We start from the raw sequence: 19,884 nt of genomic DNA, 5'->3' as shown, positions 1-19,884 counted from the left end.
CAGTTTTAAACTGTTCCTTGAGTTCTCTGTTCTTCTTCATTAGGGATCATGAAGGTGAGCACTGGAGAAAGGCAAGAGAGTTTTACAATATTTGAATAAATTGAAAGATAGGACCGGACGTGGTGGCCAGCACTTTGGGAGGCCGAGGTGGGTGGATCACTTGAGCCTAGGAGTTTGAGACCAGCCTGGACAACATGGCAAAAACCCGTCTCTACTAAAAATACAAAAATTAGCTGGGCATGGTGGTGCACACCTGTAGTCCCAGCTACTCAGGGGGCTGAGACAGGAGGATTGCTTGAGCCTGGGAGGTAAAGGCTGCAGTGAGCCATGATAGCACCATTGCACTGCAGCATGGGTGACAGAGTGAGACCTTCTCTCAAAAAAAATTTCAGGCCGGGTGCGGTGGCTCAAGCCTGTAATCCCAGCACTTTGGGAGGCCGAGATGGGCGGATCACAAGGTCAGGAGATCAAGACCATCCTGGCTAACACGGTGAAACCCCGTCTCTACTAAAAAATACAAAAATCTAGCCGGGCGAGGTGGCGGGTGCCTGTAGTCCCAGCTACTCGGGAGGCTGAGGCAGGAGAATGGTGTAAACCCGGGAGGCGGAGCTTGCAGTGCGCTGAGATCCGGCCACTGCACTCCAGCCTGGGCGACAGAGCAAGACTCCACCTCAAAAAAAAAAAAAAAAAAAAAAATTCAAAAAGGCTGGGCGTGGTGGCTCACACCTGTAATCCCAGCACTTTGGGAGGCCGAGGCGGGTGGATCATGAGGTCAGGAGTTCAAGACCAGCCTGACCAACATGGTGAGACCCCCGTCTCTACTAAAAATACAAAAATTAGCCAGGTGTGGTAGCGCACGCCTGTAATCCCAGCTACTGAGGAGGCTGAGGCAGGAGAATCGCTTGCACCCAGGAAGCAGAGGTTGCAGTGAGCCGAGATTGCACCACTGCACTCCAGCCTGGGTGACAGAGCGAGACTCTTGTCTCAAAAAAATCATTAACAATAGCTAACATTTAGAAAACATTTACTATGTCCTAGGCGTTGAGGTTGTGAGGCAGCTGTTAATCTTTTTTTTTTTTTTTTGAGATGGAGTCTTGCTCTCTCGCCCAGGCTGGAGTGCAGTGGCGCGATCTCGGCTCACTGCAAGCTCCGCCTCCCGGGTTCATGCTATTCTCCTGCCTCAGCCTCCTGAGTAGCTGGGACTGCAGCCGCCCACCACTATGCCTGGCTAAGTTTTCTGTATTTTTAGTAGAGACAGGGTTTCACCGTGTTAGCCAGGGTGGTCTTTATCTCCTGACCTCTCCACCCGACTCGGCCTCCCAAAGTGCTGGGATTACAGGTGTGAGCCACTGTGCCAGGCCGGAGGAAGCTGTTACTCTTATCCTAATTTTACAGACCAAGACCCGAAGGCCCAGAGGGGATAGGTAAGTTGCCAAGGTCACAGGGCTGGTTGTTGAACCTGGGTGGTCCCTCCTCAAAGCCAGTCCTCTTAATGGTAGGATGCATAGAGACACATAAACCAGTGTGGATATCAACTGATACTCTGAAAAAGAAGACCTCATAAGGGCATGAGAGGGAATCAAGCCTTTTTATATGTCAGAACCTATTCCAAAGAACCAATATTTAGATTCACATGGTATTTGCTCAAACTTAGGGCTACAGAAGGAAATGGAGAATTCAGAAATATATTAATCAAAATCAAAAGTCTAGCATAAAAGTAGGTTTTACTAAACAAAGGAATTTTTTATTTTTATTTTTTGAGACGGAGTTTCGCTTTGTAGCCCAGGCTAGAGGGCAGTGGCGCGATCTCCGCTCAGTGTGAGCTCCACCTCCAAGGTTCACACCATTCTCCTGCCTCAGCCTCCCCAGTAACTGGGACTACAGGTGCCTGCCACCACGCCTGGCTAATTTTTTTGTGTGTTTTTAGTAGAGACGGAGTTTCACTGCGTTAGCCAGGATGGTCTCGATCTCCTGACCTCGTGATCCTCCCACCTCGGCCTCCCAAAGTGCTGGGATTACAGTCGTGAGCCACCGTGCCCAGTCTTTTTTTAAAATTATTTTTATTTTTATTTTATGAGATGGAGTCTTGCTCTGTCACTCAGGTTGGAGTGCAGTAGCACAATCACAGCTCATTGCAGCCTAAAACTCCTGGCCTAAAGTGATCCTCTTGCCTCAACCTCCCAAAATGCTAGGACTACAGGTGTAAGTCCCCACGTCTGGTGAATAATTATTTAAGAAATGGTAACTGCAGAATTAATAACAACCGATGACAATGGTAGTGAGTTATGTCCATATTTTACTCCAAATAAATAAACGAAAATAAAATCAGGATAATCATCAGAGAATGAAATATGAAATGAAATTGTACAAAACTAGCAGAAAAAAGACTATCAGATGGGCAGCAGAAAGCTCACTTTGTCAGAATTGAAGCAATTAAAAAAACCACAAAGGATTCACTAGAATGACACATTGAACATTAGAATAAAACAAGAAAGAACAGGCTAGAAAATATTTGCATCAACGTCGACAAAGGAGTAATATCTATAATACAAAAAAAGCTTGTTTAAAGTTAGAAGAGGTTCAAGTCCCCAGAAGATAGATATGAACAGAACATTCACAGAAGAGGGAATGCAGATAATAAATGCATGGAAAAAAATTCATGTTTGGTCACCTAAGAAATGCCAAGTAACCTTGAACTAGCAATAGACTATTAAAGTAGGGGGGAAATGGCACTTTTAATGTTTAAAAGTGTGTTAAACTCCTTACACTTGTTTTTTGGAGGCGGTAGAATAATTGGGGCAGCTCTTGGTGAAAACATGACGCTGTAAGCCAAGACTACTTGGCCATTCACAGCCTTCTACCTGGGAGCCTTTCCACTCCCAGGTATTTGTCCCAAGTGCAGAATTCAAGGATACGTCAAACAACTGTGAAGAACCAAAAACATTAGGGGGCTGAGTGAATAGTTCAGGACACCTGCACACCTTAAAAATGAATCATGTGAACAAAATAAAAATGGTAGTGAAAGTAGTAACAAAAACAGTGTTGTTGCAACTATATACAGTGTATATATGTTTCATGTCGTGAAAAGTTTCATTGTAATAATATGGATTACTGTATTCTTTTTAGATTGTTCTCTTTCTGGTTGTCATATTGTTTTTTCAGCGGTGCTAAAAAAAATCTGGATTCAAATCCAGCCAGCGGCGTGACTTTGAGTAAGTTCCTGAAGTGGGATATTTCCCAGAGTGGTTGAGGGAGGTGGCTTGAGCTTGCGCCTGGCACACGGAGGGAACCCTAGACTTTCTTCTTGCGGTGGGGGCGCCTCTGGGCCCTGTCCGAGAACTCCTTTCAGGGCCTGGGAGTCTGATCGGGAGCTCCCGGGTCTCGGTGGCGCGGGAACTCCCTCCTGGAGGGAACTTTCCGGAGCAGGTGGGCGGGTGTATGTCCCACGGGCACCTGCGCTCAGGAGAAGGGGGCGAGTTCAGGCAACGTAACCGCTCACGGTCACCTCGGGTTGCGGGGCCGGCTCGAAGCCGCCTTCGAGGTTCTGATTCTTCCCGGGGCTCGGGGCTCTGGGCTCTTTCGTCCCAATTCTTAGCTGTCCTGTGCCCCCTCGCTGCAGGAAGACTCAAGATTTACAGCGCGCCTCCTGCGAAAGCCTAGAGACACCGGGGGCGCCGAAGGGCCCGCGCCGGACTTCGCAGACAGGGGGCACTTGGGTGTCCCTTCAGGTCTCAGAGGGCGCGCCCGATCCCCGACGCCGGGCAGGCAAACGGGCGCAGCCCCTACGGCGGCGGCACGCGCGCATCTGGGATCCGGCCGCTTCTCTGCTCATGCCATCTTGTTCGAACCGGTCACGTGCGGGCGACAGCGGCGCTCTTCGCCGGGCCAGTACGCCAGGTCCGACCCGTGAACCCCTCTGGGATCCCCACCGCTCCGTCCACAACCCGAGGTGAGGCGCGGGGGCCCTTCCCTCCTGGGTCGGGGTCGGGCCAAGGCGGGCACTGGGTTCCCGGGGAAAGGTCTCCTCTTCCGGGCCATTCAGCTCGGGGCCACGGCGCCGTCGGGGGCCCGAGGCGCCGCCGCGTGTCCTGCGCCACGGCCTCGGAGCCGTCCGCGCCGAGTTGCTGGCTGGGGGCGTGGGTGGCCCGCGGCGCCGGACCCCCGGCACACCAGCCTGCGGAGTCCTTGCCTCCCGCGTGGCCCCAGTCGGGAGGGATGGCGCTGGGGCGGGAGCGGGGCAGCCGGGCCCGGGGGCTCCACGGGCGCGGCGCGAGGGGCGCAGGCTGCCTGGAGGACCGCGGAGCTGGGGGTGGGGGGGCGCGGGCGCATGCGCCCTGCGTCCGTGCCATATTGGAATGAGTCGGAGCGCGGAGCGCCGCCGCCGCCTCCGCCGGAGCGCGGGTGGAGGGGGGCGGGGAGAGCTGCCGGCCGCCCCGCTCCGCCGAACCCAGCAGGAAGGAGGGCGCGAGCGGGCGAGCGCGGGCAGCGCGGGAGGAAAAAGCGCCCGCGCGGAGGAGCGAAAAGAAGGAAAGAAAGAAAGAAAACGAGCGCGAGAGGGGGAAAAGCGAGCGATCGAGCGAGCGCGCGCGCGAAAACTCCCGGCAGGTAAAAAAGCGGGGCCGCCGGCTGGGCCTTCCCGCGCGGCGGCCTGGAGGGGCGGCGGCGGCGCCGAGGCAGGGGACCGCACGGCGTCCCCTTCGAAGCGGCCGCGCAACTTTGCCAACGGGAAACCGCCGGGCGCCGGCGGGCGCGCGGGCTGAGGCGCCAACGGGCGGCGGCGGCGGCGGCACGTTGGGGGCGGGGGCGGGGCGGGGGGAGCGCGGCGCCCGCGCGCGGCCCCGCGGTCCCGCGCGCCGGCCGGCCGGCAGCAGGGGCGCGCCTGGGCGCCTCGCCGCGGCGGAGAGCGGCGGCAGCCGTCAGACCCTGGCAGGCAGCGCGGCGCGCGTCAGCCCGCAGGAGGCGTGAAAGGAAAGTGGCCGGGCGGCGGCAGTGGCGGGCGCCCAAGTTCCCCGGCGCGCCGGGCCCGCCGCGCGCCCCTCCCCGCGCGCGCCCCGCGCTCCGCCCGCCGAGCCCCCGCGGACCCGCCCCCCGGGCTCGCTCCGGGCGGGGCGCGAACCCGCAGTTGGGGCCGGGCGCGCGGCCGGTCGGAACTTCGGAGGGCCCGGGCGGTCGCCGCGCGGTGGCGGAGCGTCTAGCGGCCGCCGCAACCGGTGGCTCCGGGCTGCCGTTGTGAAGTGAGCGGGCCTCTCCCGTGCCGCGGCCCGCCGGGCACCGCCGCCGGACCCTGCGCCGACCCGGCAGCGCCCCGACCTGCCGCTCGGGAGGTCCGCGACCGTTTCGATTTCTGTTCCTAAAGTCCGATTTTGGACGCTGAAAAGGAGGCTGTGGAGGGGCGAGTGGCGTCCTGGGAAGCAAGGCCTGCTCTGTGCTTAGCAGAAACGCCTTGTGCGAACAGAAATAAATTCCCGCGGAAAGGATGTACGTTATGTTAAGTTTTTCACAAGATGTCAGCTGTTCCCGTGGGGTCTAAAACTAAGCCGGCAGGCACAGGTCACCCCCAGAGCTTATGCTCGAGGAGTGGTGGACGCTCCGGTCAGGTGGGGGTGTTCCCAGCGGGTGGCCCGAAGCAGCACTGGTTGATGGTCCCAATTGGTGTTTTTGAGTCCTGTTAGCACTGATCTGTGTTTGAGAACCAAGTAACCATCAAAGAGATTTGAAAGGAAGTGAGATGTATTTTGTTAATCCCCGCGTGTGTCTTCTCTTGAACCACATTTTCTAAGATGTCATACTTAATTTTATTGCATCTGGATAAAGTGCCTGAACATATAATCATTAATTTGTCAACTGGCTTGAAAGGATGAAGGAAGATGAATGTGCCTTTATGTGTACACTTTGAGGCCTGTTGACTAGCGTTTTGAGGCATTCGTTGAATTAGGCCATAGGTAGATTCGGAGTTAAGATTTGTTTGCGATGTCAGGAAAGTAACGGCCTGGTAGAAACGGCCAGAGATCAGGAAACAGTTCTGTTATTACCGTTGTAATTGACTAACTGCTTTATCTTGGGCACTTTTCTTACCCGTTGTAGCTTTGATTTTCCTTATTTGCAACATTAAGATAAACAGATCATTTTTGAGGGTGCTTTCAGTTCGAAAATTCGGTGGCTTTTTAAACTGAAAGATTCTTAGAAATCACAGTGTATATTTTGATAGGTTCTACATAAAAGTGCTCGCAATGTGTGTCTTTATTAAAATTCATTTGGAAAAAATATCTTGGTAGCTAGATCTAGAATGGTTTTATATGATTGTTTGAATAGATTTTTAACAATGTATTTCAATGTGCTTAAAAATTATATGTATTTTTTATTGAGGTATATATAACCTACAGAAAGATCTTAAGGGTACAATTCAATGACTTTTTATGCATGTATACACCCTGATAACCACACTCAGATCAAGATATGGAACATTTTCAGGCCCTGTATCTTTTCCATTCAGTAAACACATTCCCCCTCCCCACGGCAACCACGATTCTGACTTCTGTCACCACAGATGAGATTTGCCTCAAAACAAGACCCTTTTGAGGGTTAAAGGGGCAATGCTAACAAACTGAGGATAGCTTGTATGTAAACTTGGAGTTATGGCCGTGTAAGCCATGACCCTTTGCTTTTATAATGATTGTTAGGGTTTTCGTAACCCAGAATAACTTAAAATTCTCTCCTAAGGGACTTCTTAGAAGATCACTTTTCAGTGGGGGCAATACTTTGCAGGTTACGATTTGTAGTTCTTGGGAGTCCTTAGGTTCACAGACAATGGTATTAATCTATTACTTCCCATTTTTGGAATATAGGTACTATATATTTGTAGACAATAGATTGGATTAATGAATCATGAATTTTCCCAACAAGTTAGAGTTTAAGGTGTCAGTAGATGAATCAGTGTCTTAATGCCTAGAATTTGCTGAGAAAATTGAATGAAAATTGGTTTTTTAAAGTTAAGTGAATTAAGAATGTGTAAGCTTTAACAAGGTTTTCAATGACAGCAGTTAACTTGACTTATATATACAGGATAGTCAGCTGGTTTATCAAATCATTTAAAGTCCAACAATGAAAGCAAAAACAAAAGGTTAACTAAAAATTGTGTCAGGTGTGATTTAAAGAAACCAGCGTGACTAAGATACCTGTGTAAATTAACCCTCTGTCTAGGAAGGTGGACTTTTTTTTTTTTTTTTTTTTTTTTTTGAGACGGAGTCTTGCTCTGTCGCCCAGGCTGGAGTGCAGTGGCCGGATCTCGGCTCACTGCAAGCACCGCCTCCCGGGTTCACGCCATTCTCCTGCCTCAGCCTCCCGAGTAGCTGGGACTACAGGCGCCCGCCACCTCGCCCGGCTAGTTTTTTGTATTTTTTAGTAGAGACGGGGTTTCACCGTGTTAGCCAGGATGGTCTCAATCTCCTGACCTCGTGATCCGCCCGTCTCGGCCTCCCAAAGTGCTGGGATTACAGGCTTGAGCCACCGCGCCCGGCCCTTTTTTTTTTTTTTTTGAGACGGAGTCTGGCTCTGTCGCCCAGGCTGGAGTGCAGTGGCGCTATGTCGGCTCACTGCAAGCTCCGCCTCCCGGGTTCACGCCATTCTCCTGCCTCAGCCTCCCGAGTAGCTGGGACTACAGGCGCCCGCCACCGCGCCCGGCTAGTTTTTTGTATTTTTGGTAGAGACGGGGTTTCACCGTGGTCTCGATCTCCTGACTTTGTGATCCGCCCGCCTCGGCCTCCCAAAGTGCTGGGATTACAGGCGTGAGCCACCGCCCCCGGCCGGAAGGTGGACTTTTAAATATTCTCCACTGAAGCACATGCTGCAACAATTTGCATTTCCTTCACCAGTGTCTTGTGCCTTTTCTTGTTTCTATGGTAAAGGAGATGGGTTAGATGTTGTAAGTGAATTCTTATTTTGTTAGTTCCTAACAACGGCTTGTGTTTTTACTGCAAAGATATCCCTGTGATAAAAGTTGGGAATGTTCTAAGGCCTGTGGTGTAGGGATCCATGGGGAATAGTCCACAAAGTTAAAAGGTTTTCTTTTGTGAAATGATTTCACTGAACAATTCTGTCTTTTTGTGTTAAGTTAGCCAGCCAACTGACTGACCAGCCACTAAGCTGGATTTGGTCACTCCACCCAAGATTCCCTCATTAGCCAAGAGAGTAATTGATGACTTAGCTATTACTGATCCATTGTTTCTTTTTGTGTCTCTTTTTAAATTTCTTGGCTTTTATGTGATCAGATTGTTTAATTTAAAATCTATTAAATTTTTAAGAGAAGCAACTAAAGAGATATACAATGAGAAACAAAATACACAATGAAAGGGAATTTCCTTTTTTTGCTATGTTTTGTTGTAAACTCAGATTTTTCCTTTTAAAAATGATTGCTGGCTAGGCACAGTGTCTCACGCCTATAATCCCAGCACTTTGAGAGGCTAGGCAAGAGGATTGCTTGAGACCAGGAGTTGGAGACCAGCCTGGATGAAAGAAAAGGGAGACCCTGTGTCTACAAAAAATAAAAAAAATTAGTCAGCCATGGTGGCGGGCGCCTATAATCCCAGCTCCTCAGGAGGCTGAGGTGGGAGGATCCCTTGAGCCCAGGAGTTTGAGGTTGCAGTGAGCTATGATTGCACTGCTACACTCCAGCCTGGGTAACAGAGTGAGACTGTCTCAAAAAACAAACAAACCAACACAATATGATTTGCCTATCCATAACCTTACTGTTTCTGTAGTGTACTTTTGCTTTCACAGTGATAACTAGACTGGGTTTAGCTGTGGAATGGTGGTGTAGCAGCAAGTCTGTAGAAAAGATGAACTATGCAAAACTTCATTGACTTTTTAGTTTGACTTCATGTTATGTTCACATTAAGTTAATACAGTCCAAAAACCAGAAGGCTATTATTTAGACAGACATTTTACATCTTTAATATTTTTAATGTTACATTTTTTTCTTGTAATTTTCCAAAATTTTGCTTTCTCGATTATTTGGCTGATAACCAATATTTCGGAATAATTACATGAAAATGAAAGAACTTGTAATGAGTAAATGATACAACTTCCTTATGGCAGAGTATTTTTCTTTTAGTATATAGCATTTATTACCTAACTGGGGTATTTTGTATTTGAAAATAATATTTCTGTATATACATAGTTATTAAATGGGCTAAAAGTGTCTGGGGATTTTGGTTATTTGGGAGATTTTGAACCATTAGAGTTTGGGGAGTGGAATTTTGATAGGAGTCTCCCATTCTTCAGGGGATACTAACCTCATTGGAACATAATTTTTTTTTTTTTTTTTTGAGACGGAGTCTCGCTCTGTCGCCCAGGCTGGAGTGCAGTGGCGCGATCTCAGCTCACTGCAAGCTCCACCTCCCAGGTTCACGCCATTCTCTTGCCTCAGCCTCCCGAGTAGCTGGGACTACAGGCGTCTGCCACCATGCCTAGCTAATTTTTTGTATTTTTTAGTAGAGACAGGGTTTCACCGTGTTAGCCAGGTTGGTCTCAATCTCCTGACCTCGTGATCCACCTGCCTTGGCCTCCCAAAGTGGTGGGAATACAGGTGTGAACCCTGCGCCCGGCCTTTTTTTTTTTTTTTTGAGACGGACTTTCACTCTTGTTGACCAGGCTGGAGTGTAATGGCACGTTCTCGGCTCATCGCAACCTCTGCCTCCCGGGTTCAAGCAATTATCCTGCCTCAGCCTCCCAGGTAGCTGGGATTATGGGCATGCGCCACCTTGCCCGGCTAATTTTGCTATTTTTAGTAAAGATGGGGTTTCACCATGTTGGTCAGGCTAGTCTTGAACTCCTGATCTCAGGTGATCTACCCTTCTTGGCCTCCCAAAGTGCTGGGATTACAGGCGTGAGCCACCGCGCCTGGCAGAAAATGATTTAAAATAGAATGTGGTCAGGTTGTTGCAGATTCATGTTTAAACTTTTCAAAAGGGGGAGGAAGGATAAGAACGACGACACGTTATTAACAGAAAAATTACGTGACTTCACTGCATAAGTTTTTTTTTTTTTTTTTTTGAGATGGAGTCTCGCTCTGTTGCCCAGGAGTGCAGTGGCGTGATCTCGGCTCACTGCAAGCTCCACCTCACGGGTTCACGCCATTCTCCTGCCTCAGCCTCCCGAGTAGCTGGGACTACAGGCGCCCGCCACCTCACCCGGCTAGTTTTTTGTATTTTTAGTAGAGACGGGGTTTCACTGTGTGAGCCGGGATGGGATGGTCTCGATGTCCTGACCTCGTGATCCGCCCATCTCGGCCTCCCAAAGTGCTGGGATTACAGGCGTGAGCCACCGCGCCCGGCCGCATAAGTTTTAATGATTTCATTGTAAACCTTTTCCTCTAACTCAGAGACACCTGAAAACGTGTATGTAATTATTCTTTCTTTATTCAAGACGATGTTTTTACCTTATTTAGCTCTCTTTAGACTTATCACTCAAGGAATTTATTTAAAAGCAAAAAATAGGCTGGGCACAGTGACTTACACCTGTAATCCCAGCACTTTGGGAGACCAAGGCAGGCAGATCTCTTGAGTCCGGTAGTTTGATACCAGCCTGGACAATGAAGGGAAGCCCTGTCTCTACAAAAAAGAAAAAAAAAAAAATTAGGTGTCTTGGTGCGTGCCTGTAGTCTCAGCTACTCAGGAGGCTGAGGCAGGTAGATCCCTTGAGCCAGGGAGACGGAGGTTGCAGTGGGCTGTGATCGCACCCCTTCAGCCTGGTGACATAGCGAGACCCTGTCTCAAAAAAATAAATAAAAACAAAAAAGTAGTCTGTAAGTTGTGTATTAAATGATGAGTTAAGTCCCTGTTGAACTCTGTGGTTTGAACAGTTGAATAACTTCAGTGAGCCAAGCATGTCACTATGGAGAGAGAGGCTATACAGTGATATTTCTAACATGATGCACAGTGCTGTGTGCATTGGGTCTTTTTTTTTGTTTGTTTTTTAACTGGCATACTGGTCTGGTGCATTGGTTCTTTTTTGATGTTTTTGCTTGGTCTAGAGAAAGGTTAATTATTAAACTGATGCGGGGCAGATAGGGTTGTTAAGTGTCAGTATCTGTTTATCTGGGAAAGTTGGGTTCTGTCTGAGATGGTATTTGGAGAGGATCTTAGATGAGAGATGGAAGGTGGTTTGTTGGCAGTTGAAAGTGTGGGGCAGTCACACATTTGGAATGACAACATGAGCTGGGATGAGAAATTTAGCAATTACAAAAATGCCTAGGAGTTTTTCTTGCTGATACTCAATTTAAAGTGTTAACCAACAAATACTCAGATTTGAATTCCAAATTATTATTTTTTGTTCCCTGAAGAGTTTTTTAAAAAGCATTTGAGGTGGCTACTATGGAATATTTGCTCAGTGGTAAGGCTGCCATGGGTTACTGCTGGTTCTTAATTTCTTTTCACATTAATTTGCTCCCCAGACTAGAGTGCTTTCCTGTCTCTCAGTTTTTTCTAGTGTTCTTTCTTAAGGTTCAGTTCCTTTAAAATTTTCTGTGTTAAAAATAGCATATGGTAATTTTGAATTGTAATTTTAGGATACCTTTTGGGCTCATTTTGACTTGTGACATAAAATAACCCTCTTGGGGTGGTTAGATGGTGATCACACCAATGCACTTAGCATATTGCCTGTCTCGAACATAGTGATATATAATGAGGATGTAAATTTTTATTATTAAAAATTGTTTATATGTGTGCATCCTGTACATGTATCCTGGAACTTAAAATGAAATCAAATTAAATAAAATTTATACAAAAATTAGCCAGAGGTGGTGGTGGACACCTGTAGTCCCAGCTACTTGGGAAGCTGAGGCAGGAGAATTGCGTGAACCCTGGAGGTGGGGGTTGCCGTGAGCTGAGATCACGCCACTGCACTCCAGCCTGGGTAACAGAGAGAGACTCTGTCTCAAAAAAAAAAAAAAAAAGACAAAAAGAAACAGCAAACATGGTTGTGGTAAGATACATACATATAGCATGAACTTTACCATTTTTGACCACTTTTAAATGTGCAGTGCAGTGGCATTAAGTACATTCACATTGTTGTATAACCATTACCACCATCCATCTCTAGAACTTTTTTATCTTCCCAGACTGGAACTCTGTACCCATGAAATAGTGATTCCCCACCTTCCCTCCTCCCACCCTAGACAGCCACTCTTCTACTTTCTGTCTTTCTGATTTTGACTATTCTAGGTACCTCATCTGAATGTAATCATAGAGTATTTATCCTTTTGTGATTGCCTTAGTTCACTTAACATAATGTCTTTAAGGTTCATCCATGTTGTAGCATGTGTCAGAATTTTTTTGGAGGAAGTAAATTATTTGAAAAACTTACATAGCAGGTAAAGTGGAGGTCAGGTCACAGAATACTGTTTGCTAGGATTTGTTTACGTCCCTTGGAAGAACTCCGTATGTGCCCAGCAGAGCCGAGAGAACCAGGTACCTTTTCCTTAGATACAGTTTGGGCACACTTGCTTATTAGAACAAAAGAGACAGAGCAGATTGTGACAGCAGGGTGGAAGACAGGGAAAGTATAAAAGCGAAGGTTGCTGGAGTCTGGGGTCTCATTGAGTAAGGAGTAAGGCCTTGTGGGTCTCAGGATGCCATCTTACTGTGTGATCACTGACATTCGTGATGTTGGCCTGAGTCAAAGCATGTCATCCAGAACAGTTAACCATAAAAGTTTGTGTGTTCAGAGTTATAAATAAGCCTTCACCTATCTGAAAGGCATATTCAGTGACTCAGTCCCCAGCTGTTCTGGTTAGTTGAGGTTTTGCCATAGTTCACTCTTGTTTCTGTATTGATAGAAAACTAGTAGGTGTTTAAAGAGGCTTAATGACTTAACATAATAATGATACTGCCTAATTAATGCTCTGTATTTTAGATTTATTATATCACTTTAATTCTGTATTTGCGAAATACAGATGTCCAATCCTGGTTGGAGAGAAAGCAGGTTTGACAGTTAAGGATTATAGAGAATTGAGCAGTTATGTACTTTCAAAATGGTTAAAGAGTTATATTTTCCTTTTATTATTTTCTTCCATTATTATTTTTAATGGCTGTATTAATGTAGTAAATGTGGGATGAGTTTCCTATACTGTTTGTTACTGGGGGAAGGCCATCTCTTAATTTACTCTCCTCTCTTTGTGGCAAGGATGTTTTTGACTTTCTGGAAACCATTGAAGAATTGACAATGAATGTCATGAAGCCTGATTTTTATTGTGCCTTATTTTACTATTCGATTCTTAAGAATGGTTAGTTGTTTCCTAGCATTAGTAAGGCTTTTCTGAAAGTGTCAGTTTCTTTGGCATGGTGTTGTCTAATAGGGCATGGAGCCATAGTAGTAAAAGTCAATGGTTAGGGGAGGAGATACAGGGGAGGAGACAGTTGTCTAAGCTGGAGTGCCTGGGCTCAAGCATTTCTCTTGCCTCAGCCTCCTGAGTAGCTAGGACTTGGTACATGTCACAGCACCTGGCTAATTTTTTAAAACATTTTTTTTTTTTTTTTTGAGGCCGGTCTTGCTCTGTCGCCCAGGCTGGAGTACAGTGGCCCGATCTCAGCTCACTACAACCTCCACCTCCTGGGTTCAAGTGATTCTCCTGCCTCAGCCTCCTGAGTAGCTGGGACTACAGGCATTCGCCACCACTCCCGGCTAATTTTTGTATTTTTAGGGGTTTCACCGTATTGGCCAGGCTGGTCTTGAACTCCTGACCTTGTGATCTGCCCAACTCGGCCTCCCAAAGTGCTGGGATCACAGGCTTGAGCCACCGTGCCCGGCCTAAAACTTTTTTTTTTTTGAGACGAAGTTTTGCTCTTGTTGCCCAGGCTGGAGTGCGCTGGTGCGATCTCGGCCACCTCTGCCTCCTGGGTTCAAGTGATTCTCCTGCCTCAGCCTCCCGAGTAGCTGAGATTACAGGTGCCTGCCACCACGCCTGGCTACTTTTTAATATTTTTAGTAGAGACAGGGTTTCATCATGTTGGCCACACTGGTCTTGAACCCTTGACCTCAGGCGATCCGCCCGCCTTGGCCTCCTAAAGTGCTGAGATTACAGGCGTGAGCCACTGCGTCGGGCCTTTAAAACATTTTTTGTAGAGATGAGGTCTCTCAGTGTTGTCCAAGCTAGTCTCAAACTCCTGGCTTCAAGTGATTCTCTAGCCTCAGCTTCCCAAAGTGCTGGGATTACAGGCATGAGGCACTATGCCCAGCCTGAGTTTCATTTTTATCATTGAGCAAAATGAGCAGGGTTGGGTGGTCTAGCTAAAGACAGAAATTTGAGAAACTTTGGGTGTATTATTGTTGTTACAGGTGTTTATGATGGTATTAAAACATCTGAATCGCTTGACCTCTTAATGTAATTAATATTTATTATTTTAATTTTATTTCTCTTTCAATGTTGGCTTTCCAGTCCTCAATCAAGTTATAGTTGCACTTAAAACATAGTTTTCCGGCCGGGCGCGGTGGCTCAAGCCTGTAATCCCAGCACTTTGGGAGGCCGAGACGGGTGGATCACGAGGTCAGGAGATCGAGACCATCCTGGCTAACACGGTGAAACCCCGTCTCTACTAAAAAATACAAAAAACTAGCCGGGCGAGGTGGCGGACGCCTGTAGTCCCAGCTACTCGGGAGGCTGAGGCAGGAGAATGGCGTGAACCCGGGAGGCGGAGCTTGCAGTGAGCTGAGATCCGGCCACTGCACTCCAGCCTGGGCGGCAGAGCGAGACTCCGTCTCAAAAAAAAAACAAAAAACAAAAAACACATAGTTTTCCTTATCGTTAATATGAATAACACTGTATACAAATTGAGAAACAGGCTTAGATCTTCTCCTAGGCATTATCTGTACCCAGTTTTCCTGTAAGTATTCAATTGGGCTCCTCAATCAACAGAGAAGAGCTTCAAATGACTTTCTTTGTTTCCAGGCTCCATTCTCAGGAATGGCTGTGACAAGGGAAGCAGAGGGCTGGGTGGGCTTTTCTGGCCTCCCCTTCTAGGGAGAGTCTTCCTTTTCTGCAGCAAGTGCTTGAGGAGGGCTGCATGATTCCTGCAGCCAGCCAGGACAGTAAGACACAACTGCCCCCACCCTAGCTCCTCTCCTAGCCATTGACTTTTACTCCTGTTTTTGGCTTTCCATTGACTTTGTGTGACAGGAGTGCTTTCCGGAATAGTCTGCTGGTGAAATGTTGGGTTCTGGTATGGTATTCTTTCTCTACAGCCTACTTGAGAAGCTTCTCTGTTCTCCCTGTGCCTCGTCTTTTATCTCATTGTGACCTTCATTTTCTCCCAGAGTTCCAGCCCCTTCAGGCCTGGACCCACTGTCTAATCTTTGAGCTGCTCCCTAGCCAATCCACTTTGTTCTTTCCCTCTTTCCCTAATGTGGCCCTACAAGCCACCTGCAGCCTTCCAGCCAGTTCCTCTCTCTGCTCCTGGTTATAGACTACCTTGGAGGAGAATTCAGGTTCTCCAGACAGCTCTGTCTTGAGGCAGACCTTTCTCTTTGCCTTTTGTAACCTTTTAAGACCTTCCCTTCTTTCTGTTTATTGAGGCAGACCTTTCTCTTTGCCTTTTGTAACCTTTTAAGACCTTCCCTTCTTTCTGTTTACATCTCTCTCAATGAAGTTGTCCACATTTAAGAGTTTGTCTAGTTCCTGTGCTCCTCTAAGACCCCTATATCCCTGCCCATTGGGCTTCCAAGTTGGGTGCCACACTGGCACCTCAGAATCCATGGATCCAAAATATGATTTCTCCTTCTATCCCAAATGCGCCAGTCCTCTAGTAGGCCTGTTTGCCCAGGTCTCTTTCTTTACATTGCTCCTCAGCGATGGTGTTTGTTTTGTCCACTGGCAGCTTTCCTGTGGAACGTGAGGTCTTATTCTTGAATTACCAACCTTGGAGTTAGAACGTACAGTTCTGACTCCTTGGTTTTCAAGTGTTTTTAAAGTTGTGGAACCCCTTGTTCTAATGAAATCTTTCTAGGAAGCCCAATAAGTAAAATAAAATGAGAGTCCTCCTAGTGGAGTGGGGGTGAAGGGCCAGCATCCCGTCCTACGGCTGGATAGCTGGACATTCTCTGCTTCCCTCTCCTCCCAGGCAGGACTGGCGGCTGGCTCTTGGGGCAGCCTTCCTCATGGATTCTGCATGAATGGAGCTCCTCAGAGTTGCTGTCGGCACTGCTTTGAGGGCATGCTGTATGTTTTAAACCATTTATCTATTCTGTACCCCACTTTTTTCCTTTGGAAATTTAAATTTTGATTGTAACTGATAAATGTAAAACTAGTGCCAGTGATGACTCTTGCCAAGGAAAAGGAAAGACACCTTGGAAAGTGAAACTAGGTTATTAAAAAGAGTTAGCTTCATCAAATGCTGAGACTGTCAAAAGTGCTGAAGGGCTCCTTTCGAAATTTACTTACGTCTCTGGCTGGGCGCGGTTGCTCACGCCTATAATCCCAGTATTTTGGCAGGCTGAGGTGAGCGGATCACTTGAGGCCAGGAATTTGAGACCAGTCTGGCCAACATGGTGAAACCCCATCAATTTTAATAAAAAAATTAGCTGGGCGTGGTGGCACGTGCCTGTAATCCCAGCTACTGGGGAGGCTGAGGCAGGAGAATCACTTGAACCTGGGAGGCGGGGGTTTCAGTGAGACGAGATGGTGCCACTGCACTCCAGCCTGGGCAACAGAGTGAGACTCCATTTAAAAAAAAATTTACTTAAGTCTCTGCTGACTCTTGAAAGCTGCATTTCTACCAATATGAACATTTTCAAGATAAACTTTGTTTAGTTTTACTGTGTTTGTTTTGTTCATTTATCAATACAGTAGGCTTATACAACCCATAAAACTAAAATCTTACATATGTGCAGTGAAAAATACAAACCTTGTTCTGTTGCTTCCAAATAGTCTCCCTACCTTCCCCACTCTCCCATCCATCCAACTACACTGAGGCCAAGTAGAGCTTTCTAAACAAACTTGATTTTAGTCACATAAAATCCCACAATTGGCCGGGTAAAGTCCAAACTCCTCAGGAAGGCATGCGGAATCCTTGAAGCGCTCAGGCCCAGTCCATTTGTCCAGCTTATCCCCCTCTCTCATGGCCTCCACAGCCTCACCAACCCACTCACCTGTAAATCATTTCCTGCCGTGTTCCATCTGCTTAGGGTGTTCTTCTGCTAAGGCAGTGCTCCCAAAATGTCAGTCTCGCATGGACCGCCGTCACACTTTTTGGTATATTTGATTAACAAAATTATTATCATTATTATTATTTTGAGATGGAGTCTCACTCTGTCGCCCAGACTGGAATGCAGTGGCTCGATCTTGGCTCACTGCGGCCTCTGCCTCCTGGGTTCAAGCGATTTTCCTGCCTCAGCCTCCCAAGTAGCTGGGATTACAGGCGCCCACCACTATGCCCAGCTCATTTTTGTATTTTTAGTAGCGACAAGGTTTCACCATGTTGGCCAGGCTGGTCTCGAACTCCTGACCTCAGGTGATACAACCGCCTCAGCCTCCCAAAGTGCTGGGTTTATAAGCATGAGCCACTACACCTGGTCCACAATTATTCTTTTAATATGTTTTTAATTTTAATTTTTAAAATTTATTTGTAATTAATTATTGAAATAGACTCTGTCACCCACGCTGGAGTATAGCGGTGTGACCTTGGCTCACTGCAACCTCCGCCTCCTGGTTCAAGTGATTCTCCTGCCTCAGCCTCCCTAGTGGCTGGGATTATAGACAGGCACACACCGCCACACCTGGCTAATTTTTGTATTTTTAATGGAGACGGGATTTCACCATGTTGGCCAGATTGGTCTCGAACTCCTGACCTCAAGTGATCTGCCCGCCTGGGCCTCCCACAGTCTTGGGATTACAGGCATGAGCCACCATGCCCGTGCCAGTGATGAATCTTGCCAAGGAAAGATTCCTTAACTTAAATTTTATAAAGTATTATTACATTTTAAAAATGTCAAAATGCAATGCAGGTAATAAATCTAACCAGTTTATTAAAACACATTCCTTCAATAAAATTTTCGGCAAAGTCCTTTGTACTTAAAAAAAAAGAGGTACCTGATAATAGATGATATTAAGGAATTTTTTTTTTTTGAGACGGAGTTTTGCTCTTGTTGCCTAGGCTGGAGTGCAAAGGCGCCATCTCGGCTCACTGCAGCCTCCGCCTCCCGAGTTCAAGCGATTCTCCTGCCTTAGCCTCCCAAGTAGCTGGGATTACAGGCATGCACCACCACGCCTCGCTAATTTTTTGTGTTTTTAGTAGAGACAGGGTTTCTCCATGTTGGTCAGGCTGGTCTTGAACCCCCGACCTTGGGTGACCCGTCTGCCTTGGCCTCTCAAAGTGCTGGGATTACAGGCATGAGCCACTGGGCCTGGCCAATTTTTTTTTTTTTTTTTTTTTTTTAGGTGTGATAATGGCGTTGTAGTTATTTATACATAAAGGAGAATGTGCTTATTCTTGGGAGATGCAAGCTGAAGAATTTAGAGGGTGAGGTATGATATCCTCAGCATTTTCAAATGGGTCACAAAATGTGTGTGTGTGTGTAAATCTTTGTGTATATAGAAAGATAAAGAAAATCAGGAAATTTAAAAATTTTGAATCTAAGTGGAGAGTATTTGGAATGTTTTCAAAATCTCTGTTTCAGAATTTTGATAAAAGCTTGTAGTTGAGGGGGATAAAAATGGCTGCAAAAAAACAGTATTAAAAAAATTGGGGGCCAGGTGTGGTGGCTCACACCTGTAATCCCAGCACTTTGGGAGGCTGAGGTGGGTGGATCACTTGTCAGGCATTTGAGACCAGCCTGGCCAACATGGTGAAACCCCGTCTCTACTAAAAATACAAAAATTAGCTGGGCGTGGTGGCATGTGCCTGTAATCCCAGCTGCTTCGGAGGCTGAGGCAGGAGAATTGCCAGAACCTGGGAGGTGGAGGCTGCAGTGAGCTGAGATCACGCCACTGCACTCCAGCCTGGGCGACAGAGCTAGACTCCGCCTCAAAAAAAACATAAATTTTATTAAAAAATTTTGTAGAGGCAGGGTCTTGCTCTGTTGCCCAGGCTGGTCTCGAACTCCTGGCCTCAAATGATCCTCCTACCTCAGCTTCCCAAAGCACTGGGATTACAGACATGAGCTCTTGCACCTGGCCCATAAATACTTCAAAAGGCAGAGTCTTTGGTAGGCCTCAAGTTTTCTTGTATTCTGTCAGGGGCTTGGGTGTGGGGAATTTTTGCTCGAGAAATCCCTGTTTGTCCTTTAAGGCCCAGGGCTTCTGTGAAGCCTTCCCTCCTGGACTCCCTCAGGTTGCATTGACCACGCTTTGCTCTGGGCACTCACAGCGTTCCACATATTCCTCTCTTAAAAGTATTACAATTGTGATTATTTGTTCAGTGTTTCTCATCTCTACTAAACTGTGAGCTCAAGGTCAGAGATGCTATTTTATTCCTAGCTATTTTATTCCTATTTATTCCTTGCACACAGCCTAGCACAGAGGAGACACTAAATAAATTATAGCTGAATGAAGGCATGGAAGCAATACTGCAACATATCCACTTATAATGTTATTTCTATTTGAAAATGTATTATGTTCTAAACAAGAAATGATTATGTTTAATGAGATCTCATCTTGTCATTTCCAGGCTCAGAGCCTGCCAGTAGCTTTCCGTAGTAAGTAGAATAAAATCCAAACTCCTTGTGTGGCCTACAATACTCTTTGTTTCTTGTTCCCTGCCCACTTCTACCACTTTTCCACTTGCTTTCCCACATGGGTCTTCTGTCCATCCCAAGGATATCAATTTGTTTTTTTTTTTTTTTTGTAACAGGGTCTCGCTCTGTCACCCAGGCTGGAGTGCAGTGGTGTGATCACGGCTC

General features: G+C 47.0%; 2 protein-coding genes across 15 annotated transcripts in view; one reads left to right on the top strand and one right to left on the bottom strand.

The window, feature by feature from the left end:
• Nucleotides 1–3,167: 3,167 nt before the first annotated feature.
• LOC144339474 (uncharacterized) lies at nt 3,168–4,349 on the bottom strand. Its single transcript, XM_077994113.1, is given in 3 exon segments — nt 3,168–3,578; nt 3,580–3,827; nt 3,893–4,349. Coding segments are annotated over 3 exon segments (1,116 nt in total).
• SFMBT1 (Scm like with four mbt domains 1) overlaps nt 3,245–19,884 on the top strand; it is a 150,833-nt gene continuing 134,193 nt past the window's right edge. For 6 of the 14 annotated variants that reach the window (XM_077993136.1, XM_015130700.3, XM_077993130.1 and 3 more), the window contains exon 1: nt 4,431–4,605. Coding sequence is in view for 1 of the 14 variants with exons in the window: in XM_077993127.1 (XP_077849253.1) it covers nt 4,356–4,605 (250 nt within the window). In the remaining 13 variants the exon portion in view is untranslated. Of the gene's footprint in view, nt 3,950–4,353; nt 4,606–5,032; nt 5,479–19,884 lie in introns of those variants that run through there. The other 8 variants (XM_015130702.3, XM_077993138.1, XM_077993131.1 and 5 more) reach the window with 8 other exon arrangements.

Source organism: Macaca mulatta, chromosome 2 (genome assembly GCF_049350105.2).
Source record: "Macaca mulatta isolate MMU2019108-1 chromosome 2, T2T-MMU8v2.0, whole genome shotgun sequence".
Classification (NCBI taxonomy): domain Eukaryota; kingdom Metazoa; phylum Chordata; class Mammalia; order Primates; family Cercopithecidae; genus Macaca; species Macaca mulatta.
This window is presented reverse-complemented; position numbering and strand designations above follow the sequence as displayed.